Source organism: Engraulis encrasicolus, chromosome 5 (genome assembly GCF_034702125.1).
Source record: "Engraulis encrasicolus isolate BLACKSEA-1 chromosome 5, IST_EnEncr_1.0, whole genome shotgun sequence".
In the NCBI taxonomy this organism is placed as follows: Eukaryota; Metazoa; Chordata; class Actinopteri; order Clupeiformes; family Engraulidae; genus Engraulis; species Engraulis encrasicolus.
In genome coordinates this window covers 46,536,222-46,546,094 of record NC_085861.1, presented here as the reverse complement: position 1 = coordinate 46,546,094, position 9,873 = coordinate 46,536,222, and the positions used below count along the sequence as shown (strand labels likewise).

Below are 9,873 nucleotides of genomic sequence, written 5' to 3'. Positions count from 1 at the left end.
CCTCTCCTTCTACTGGTATCCAAAGCCTTCTCAGATGTTGTGCTGGCGTCGCTTCTTGGCGTCCATGGCGTCGATGATGGGCTGGCGCTTGGCCGTGTAGCGCAGCCTCAGCTCCTCGATCTCGCGCTCCATCATCGGGTCCAGAGCACTCAGACGCCGCTGCAGCTCTTCGTAGCTCAGGTTCTTTAACTGGAACGAAATACAAGACACACACACACGCGTGCACGCACACGCACATACACACACACAGAAACAGATACCCACCACACACACATGTACACACACAGACCCACCACCACCATCCCCCGACACACACACACACACACACACACACACACACACACACACACACACACACACACACACACACACACACACACACACACACACACACACACACACACACACACACACAGACAGTTGATTTGTTATATGCCTCATGCATGAATATGGAGGTTGGACACTCCATCATGTGAATACAAACAGAAAGACAACAGGAATTATGGAGAAATATTAATGTAACATGAGACAAGGTGCAGAAGATGACATATCACATGCATATGACAGCTTAGGTTGACCAAACAGATATACACTCGCACTCAACACACATAGTAAAAAAAGCTGCACCGACAGATGAGTTGTATGTCTAAATCTGCTGCACTGCTTAACGTGTGCTGAAAATGGTAAAGAAGAAGAAACAGGTGTCAGAAATTGCAATTATTTTCTGTGTGCATGCATGTGTGTGTGTTTGTGCATTCATGTGTGTGCGCGCGTGTGTGTGCAGGCGCGTGCGTGCGTGTGTGTGTGTGTGCTCGTGCGTGTGTGTTTGTGTGTGTGTGCGCGTGTGTGCATTTGTGTGTGTCTCTGCCTGTCTGAGACAAAATAGTAACAGTGAAAAATACTGTCATGGCCATGCCAACCTCATTGTGTGGATCTTTGACATCTCCTGTCTTCACAGAAGCTGGTTTAATATGCCTTTCCTTAAATAGTTTAATCTAGCTGCCTCCCTTGCTGCAGTCTCTGAAGCCAGGCCATGGCAGAGTATATTTAGTCACTGTGGCTGTGACACCTGTGCTGAAGACATCTGTGTGTGTGTGTGTGTGTGTGTGTGTGTGTGTGTGTGTGTGTGTGTGTGTGTGTGTGTGTGTGTGTGTGTGTGTGTGTGTGTGTGTGTGTGTGTGTGCGTGCGTGTTTCTCAGTCAAACTCTCTCTCTCTCCTTCCCTATTTCTCTTTCTCTCTCTCTCTCTCTCTCTCTCTCTCTCTCTCTCTCTCTCTCTCTCTCTATCTCATGGTAGGAACTGTATGAAGAAGAAATTGTGTACTTGAAATGCGTCTCAGTGTCGTGTTATAATCCGTGCTGCTCAGCACAGCAGCAGGTCTCCCTTTGGCTCGCCTGAAATCCCGGCACTGAATAAATAAAATATCCAAAGAGCCAAAGCCCACATCCATCGGGCATGGACAGACACACGCAGCTAGACAGGCTCCACCCTCGTAATGACGCAACACCTTTGGCTCTGCTACTACCGGTACTCAGGCAAAGAGCTTGTTCAGGTACAATGTGAGCTCCGCCGGTCAGAGGAACTCCACCTACTTTGTCGGGAACCAATTAACTTTGAGCATCTCCAACGGTCCTGGATAGAGGCGTGTTCAAGGCAGTGAAGTGGTTTATGCAGAGACGTTCTATTGGGACTAAGAAAATGTTTGGTTTAAACTTTGGCTCAGCCTTTTCTGCCCTCGACCAGTAGCAAACCACACCAAGTGAGGTGGGTCAACCATGCTGTTTGAGAACGTGAGTTGTTATGCTCTTGGTCAGTCCAAGTCTCGAAGAGATTTGAAAGCCATGATAATCAGGCTACTGTATTCCCTCCTCTATACAGAGAAGCCTTTGCAATGGGACAGAGAGCTTTCTTTACTAGAATTGGAGCTGAGTAGAACGAACGGACAGGCTGAAATGGAGTCATTTCCGTAGGTGACAAATGAGCTGGTCACACCCTGCGCCTTCATGACGACTAATGCTGCATGCAGAGAATGATATGGACAAATTGGTGAAGAGGGCCAATTAGAGCAGAACACATGACTGACGACTCCCAGTGAGGGGGGAATAAACCATATTTCTAAATTGAAAAAGCCAGCTATTCAAGAAAGAAAAGTTTTACTTGTTACAACATTTCATTTGTTAAAAATGAAAGAGAGAAAAGTGTTACAAAGTGCCATTACTCAGTCATTAGTGTTAATGAATGCATTGAGCATGGGGTCGTTCCACTTTCACCATTTGCAGAACTTCCATGTTAGAGTAGGAGAAGGTTGGTTCAGAACACAAAATGCTAAACGAAAATGATTAATTCACTCACAATTTTGCTTTGGAATTAAAGTTTTATTTTGTGTAAGTGTTTGTTAAAAAGTGTTCTCATCCGTATCCGTGGCCAGTTGGCGTCGGCGGTTGTTCTGTTACTTGGCGGCAGCGTGCTGTTTTTAACACATCACCATCTGCTAACGGTATCCTGTCGAGATAATGTGAGATGAGCTCGTCTCACTCCACTCGTTTTTTGTTCTTTCTCCTCCTTCGTTCCTTTTCCCTCCCTCTCTTCCTTCACCATCGCGCCGCTAAACAGAAACACCCACTGAAACTGATCTCGGATAATCCCTACATGCTGGCGAGTGGGGTGAGAAGATGACATTTATTTCATTAATCCCACCACGACAGATAACTCTGTGGACGTTCCAATTATCACCTACACATCTTATGCTAATGCAATCCTCTTCCATGATTTCTCTCGTCTTCCACAGCTCGTGTTCTCCTTCCATGTGTGATTATTCTTCTTCAGACCCATCTGGATGTGCACTTTTACATTTTAAATTGGCTCATTATATCCCCGAAACATGGAGCTGATCTAGTATGTATATATTTAACATATACTGTACATTTATAAATCGGTGCACAGGAGTGGTGGGAATGATGGGGGACTGGAAGCATCGCGTTTCGGCGGTTCTAGACAGGGGCCAGGGTAGGCCAGGGCCCCTGTAGATTTCCTCCTAGGCTAGACCCTGTTGTCTAACAGTCAATGACCACCACATGATATACATTTTTGTATATTATATATTCATAACATGAAAAATTTATCTCTTTTGCCAATGTATGTGCTCCCTGAAAAATAATGGCCCCACCTCTGCCCCCCTGATAATTTTGTTGTAGAACCGCCCCTGCGTTTCGGGATATACCTTTAGCAGTCGGACACGACTACATGGTCCGTGTATATTTTCGTTCATTCATTATTCTATTTTGGATATCACACGAGAAAGGAATAAGGACTCGTTTATGATGATTTACGCTTGAATATCACTTATGAAATGGAACCAAGCGCCATATTTTGATATTTTGTAGGTACTGAAAATAAAACGCTGAATCTTAGAAAAGAGAGAAAAGCAATAAAGAAAAACGTCCTTCTGAATTGCGTCTTTTGTTTATTCAGAATTCGGGTGACCTGAGAGTAAATTCTGGAAGGCTGGTTGAGCCTTCAATACATGGTTTCTTTGGAGGCAAACGGACTTTGCAGGCATTGTTGATGCAATATTCAGAACGTTGCTGCACTTCAAAGATGTGGTCGATCTGTGATGACTGTGCGAGGAATTTGTGTCATGAGATGGTTGCGTAGGCTATCCATATCAAGCAAGCGCCACAAGCATGTGCATACGCGTCACCACCATTGAGTAGGGCGTCCTAGAGGGGGTAGAAGAATGATTTACTGTCTATTTTTTGACTTAAACTTATCAACCAATTTAACCTTCGCAACAACATTTCATGTGCTTAGGCCTGATCTTAAGACTTGATTGTATTCGGCCATATAGCCTATTATAGCGTCCTAATCCAACAGAAGTGCAGCTGTGCGACCGGGACAGATATCTTCGATGGGAAGGGGTAGACCAACTGTCATTGAGAACATTGACAGTTCTTACGATCAGCATCAGTTTCCCAGTTCATCTCCAGACTTTAGGTGTATCTACCCGGACATATTGCTTTCCAACAATATCACTAATGGTCCAAATACACCAAAGTGAAATGTTTATTCAACATGCGTAAAACTTGGTATGGAGAACGCGCGCTTCAGCTCATTTCACTTACCAGAATACGCAACAGTTTGCGCGAGAACACTGCTTTGGACTGTTTGCTCCCTAATGCATATTACTACATGTGAAAGGGTATAATAGGTTATTGATTACAGAGACTTTAGCCTTTATTTAGGCTATAAAATTGAGTCCATAACATAAAGAGAATTTCATCTCTATTTAATAAAGCGGACGCACGCTCCAATACAGGCCTAACCATCACGCGTGCTGCGCATAGGCCTACTAGCCTGCACATCGCAAAAATATTTTTCATCATTCTATTATTTTTCTGTTGTGTCTCTGGCTCCAGCTACTGTTCTGTGTGTCGTTTGGTAGCTAGACCTTTTCTGATGCGACTCAGACGGCAAACTTTCCTTCCGGGTAAACAGAGGGGGAGGGGTCAGTCAAATGAAATTCAATTAATGAATAGCCAAATATCACAAATTGAAAAACGATCAAAAATGTTGTCATTTTTTATAATGCTATTATGGTATGAAGTAACACATGCAGAAAACAAAATACAGCCATATTTGCTTGTATTGCTTTAATCAAAACAAGAAGTTGCACCCTTTTTTGAATTTCATATTTCATTCCAAAATAGAATAATGAATGAACGAAAAAGTACACGGACCATGTAGGCCTAGTTTTTATCTTTTTTTTTTCTTTTGTTGACTGAGTAAGAAAGGAGAATTGAAGAGCAGTAGTGATGTGCTTATCTTGGTTGTGGTAGGCCTGCTTGATATATTTTGTTCCCATTAGCATTTACAAAATGTTTCATTTTTTGTCAATGTGCACTTACGGATAACACCGTGTTCAAATTACTGCATTATAGACAAAATGAGGAATGGATCAAGACATTTATCTGCACAAATACTTCTGGCAGCAAGTCGTTTCTCTGTCACCCATAATGGACAAAAATACTCATCATGAAAACCATTTAAAAGCTGTCAAATATTATGAAGACAAATTAGGGATATTACAGCAAAAATCAAGCAGGTTGTTCGCTGTTCAACATTTATTATGGTGTCTCTTCTCCATCTACCCAATTAGGAGGCTACACTGCAATGCACACTTCTCATTCACTCACTCAATGACTTACTGACACGTGGATGCAAGCACACACACACAGGCATGCACACATACATGCGCGCGCACACGCGCGCACACACTCACACACACACAATGTTCGAAACCATCTTTATCTGGTGACACTGTCACCTTGACTGGTTCAGCAGAGGACCCTGCGGAATGCTGCGCCTTGGCTTTGCTCCACCAGTCACCTCCTGTCACTCAGCTGGCATCACCGGGGGAAACTCCTGATGTGTGACTCCTATGAATGTGTGGCAGTAGGTGGAAGGTGGCTGCAATTCCTCCTTTGCAATGCTATTTTAGAGTGAGGAGTCTGCACACTTAGTTTGATAGAACATTTGACTATGTTACACAAGTCTTTCTGCCTTGTAAGAGTAAGAGAGAGAGTAAGAGCAATTTATTTGCTTGCAGTGAAATGACAGTAACTCCATATGTGCAGAAAAATATAGATTACATAAATTAATTATACATCATAAAATAAAAGTAGACTATTTTCTAAATTGTCCATAGCTGTAGACTCCACGACAAGGTGAAGTTCTCTGTGGAAACGCAGACGTGGCAGCACTGGCGTAGCTGTTGTGGAAAGTCCACTCTGGGCAACCAACGTGACTGAAAACATAACCTCCTTGGCTGAGGTAATAAAAAGAATTTTAAGTGTACAGACTCACTAAACACTAAAATTACAGTCAACCTTTGTCCTGCACCTTTTCCCGGGATATGCATGATCTTCACCTTCAACCTCCTTTGCAGTGCCCCATGACAGGGCTGGACTCATAATCTGGTTTACAGGGCAATTTCCCGGTGGGCAGACAGTCCTCAGTATTAGGATCTGGTCTACGCCAAAAATTCCTTGGCTGCTTTTCTGTCCCAGCCCAGCCCAGCCCAGCCTCATGAATGGGATGCACACAAAGACTGACGGCTTGTCAGCCAGCGCGGTCAGTGTGACTGAGGTGATGAATAAATAAGGCATCTCTTGATTGACGTGGAAGTACTGTGGTACTGTGCACTGTGGAGAGTGGCAAGAGTGCCATTTTTGTCTTTCGAGGTTCACAGAATTATCTTATTCCGAGACAGTCAACTTAATCTTCTTGATTCTGCTACCATGAACAGAAAGATTGGGAGCTGAAGGTGTTTGTCAGAAAACTGGCATTATTTACTCCTTATAATGGTTGAACAATTTCTACTTTATCTGGAGCAATGGCAAGTAGATCATTGGAGGAATTGGACATTTTGCAATAACAATGAATCCATAGATGGAAAGGGAAAAGCCACTGTCTTCAAAACAATAGTCAACAGCATCACTAAAGATACATATGGCATACAAATGGCACACTCACACTATAGGTGTGGATTCAGCCAGAGGCATGATCCTCTGAGAGAGGCGTCTGCACGTGTGTGTGAGTCTGTGTGTGTGTGTGTGTGTGCGCGTGCACGTGTGTGTACGTGCACATGAGCGTGTGATGACGTTTGTCATCACCTTGACATTCTGAAGGCCACAAACCCTCAAGCAAAACCACTTACAATTCTCGACCATGCTTTTGGTATACACAGAGCATGAACCAACACTGTCCCAACAGGCAGACACGGAGCATGCCCACAGACAAACAGTAGTCACACCATGTGTAGATTCAGGGAGGGTACCAGGGTCAGATAACTGCAGAACAGGCTAGTAGCACAAGTCACACTACGTTGGTATGGCACTGGTCAAATACCTACACACAAATGTTTGCGGTGTTAATTCAACACTTAATTCCATGCTAATTAATCAGTGTTTCAACATTTCACGCTTTTTTGCTGTTACTTTTTTTGCTATGTTTACTACATTGCTATGTACACAGTGAGTGGAATGCACACTATGAATGGTGAATTCAACTCTTTTCGTGTTAAATGAACACTGCAAAAGTTACTACGAAGTGAAGAGTGTGTAGTCCGCATTGACTATGCCCTGAGAAACAACACGGCTCAGAGCACAATTTCGAGACTTGTGAGGGTACGCTCTTTCAACATGTGACCAAAGACCAAAGTAAACTGAGCAAAAAAGGCCACACATTGACCCATGTATATAGTTTTATTAATGATTTAGCATTTCATCAATGTCCTCATATTTATTTATTTATATATTTCCCGTAATGCAGTTAATTTGTTGCTTTGCCTTTTGTAGGATCTTAAAGTAGTTCAGCACTGCCCGATGTTAGCCAAATTAAAAAAGAACGCTTGTACTAATTAAAATCACTGGAGAGAGCTTTGTTGTTTTAATTAAGGGATTTAAGGGACTGAAAATGAAAACCAGGGGTTGTTAATAGTGTTAGAAAGATACAAGATGCAGATGACCAAGACACCTGCGTCTTTGATAAATGCAGCATATCATAAGACCTCAGGCTGTCATTTTGTGTCAAACGGAGACATGTACCTGGTTTTGTGTCACTCACACTATCTACTTAAAAAACAAAAATCCGCGCTCACAAGCTACGTCTCATTATTTATTCATAGATTACCACCATGTCCACAAGCAGAAGCGTTTCGGCTCTTAAGCCATCATCAGTGTGTGGTACTGATAAGAGCCGAAACGAGTCTGCTTGTGGACATGGTGGTAATAATGAGACGTAGCTTGTGAGTGTGAATTTTTCTCCTTTAAGTTGATACCTTTCATCGCGCACCCAAAGTCATTCATTTTTTTTACCAGAAGTTGAGCGCGCCCTCTGACAAACTGACAATATCTAGTCTGCACTGTTTTGATTGCCATTTTATTTATGTATTGTGTATTGAATTGGGAATTGTGCTGTATGTAGACTTAAGCATGTTGGTTGTGAAGCAAGAGTTTCATATATCAGTATACAGTACATGGCCAATTTAATCAATGCAGAATTTGAAACTGTAGATGGTCTACTTTGTGTCAAACAGAGGCTGACTTAGCGATAAAAAGAAATAATTGTAGCTGGTCTAATTCTAGATAGTGTAGAGCAAATAATCTGCGGAATAACGATTGGCCAGCAGGTCTAGAGGCAAGTGGAGGATACAAGCCTAAGGCAGAGTGAGTTTTAAATCTTTCTCTGTTTTTTTCTCCTGTGAGAACAGAATTGTTTCTTGGTTCTTCCCCCTCCCACCTCACCTTTTCTCTAAGCCAAGCTCTTCCTTTCAACCTCGTGATGGATGTGTGTACACACCCTGAACGATTACCAGTTTGTCGAAACAAACCCTCTCCTCCTCTCCTCCTCTCCTCCCCATTTGTCTGCTGTTGCTCACTACATCACCAGTAAGCTGAAGGATGGCGCTTTAAGCTGGGATAAGCCTTAGGAGAGCCGTTTCCTGGTCTCAACAGTTGTGCTCTTCTAGACCAGTGGTTCCCAAACTCTTTAAGAGGGGACCCCCTTTTGGACTTACAGTATTGATGTATTTTCGCAAGCAACATTTAGTCTTAGCCGAGCAATGAATTTCTAGCTGTATTAGTGGACAAACTATTAATAGAAAATGTATTAATATTAATGGGCAAAACTTGCCTCGGCTTAATAGTCTGTCCGCTAACATTGCTAGAAATCCACAGGACAGAAAATACAGTAGGCCTACATCTATTAACTATACAGGTGAATACTGTTACTAACCAAATTATGGAATTTTGTTAGTTGTGTGGTGTCCTTGTCATGATATGTCCCATTTTGTCCACGGCCCCCCTTCAAGACCCTAAGGGACCCCCAGTTTGGGAACCTGTTCTAGAACAGAATCTAGAAGACCTAGTAGAGTATCGGCTGCTCTTAGACCAGACTGCCCCCCCCCCATTATTTAATCTACAGTGGGGAAGACAGAGGGAGGGAGGCGCAATACCTTTTGACACTGTCAATAGCAGACACAATGAAAATCAATGACTTTGTGCAGCCAGCCACAGACCACAGTCAGTCATTATTTTTGTGTCTCTCCTGAACAACGTTTTTCTTTTTTTTTTGCCTGACTGCCGGTCTTTCCATCATTCTTTTTCTCCTGCCAATGAAGAGACTATATTTGTTTGGTGGGCTCACAGTAAACAAGTGCAGGAACAGTAACAGGGTCTCGGCGAAGACAGATGGTGAAAGTCTCAGACAGACGGAGACAGACGAAGCATCTAGCCCTTGAATGATGGTGGAAAGCAAAAAAAGAAAGCGGGGAAAAAAGGAAAGAAATAGAAGAGTGAAACTTGAAGCTTAGTTTTGCTTTCTTTGGGGTCAGGTAAACCAACCTTTGGAAGTCCTGACGAGTGCTGTTCTCTTGCCACCTGGCTCTCTCTTGAAATCAGCGGAAAGAGCGAGAGAGAGAGAGAGATGCTTATGTGTTGCCTGCCTACCCTCCCCAAAGTGCACACAGTGTGTGCTTCGCTTCAGATTGTGGTCACCATAGCAACCAGAGATGTTTATGATGATTTGGTCTTGGATTAAAAAAAACATAACGACGAAGCCAGAGGCATGATGCACTGATAAACGGCTCTCGAGTGTGTGTGTGTGTGTGTGTGTGTGTGTGTGTGTGTGTGTGTGTGTGTGTGTGTGTGTGTGTGTGTGTGTCTAAAAATGTCTGTCCCTGTGACATTCTGAAGGACGGCCACAAGCCCTCGAGCAAAACTACTTACAATTCTCGCCATGTTGTTGACATACACAGGGTCACCTACCATACACACACACACAACACAGTCGAAACACGCCTGACGTAGAAGAAGT

At 43.1% G+C, this 9,873-nt stretch overlaps 1 protein-coding gene across 1 annotated transcript in view; it reads right to left on the bottom strand.

Moving 5' to 3' along the window:
- Positions 1–9,873, bottom strand: part of LOC134449562 (serine/threonine-protein kinase 3-like) — a 187,685-nt gene continuing 177,812 nt past the window's right edge. Inside the window, exon 11 of the mRNA XM_063199570.1 lies at positions 1–189. Within this exon, the coding sequence (XP_063055640.1) occupies positions 31–189 (159 nt within the window). The 3' untranslated portion in view covers positions 1–30. The remainder of the gene's footprint in view (positions 190–9,873) is intronic.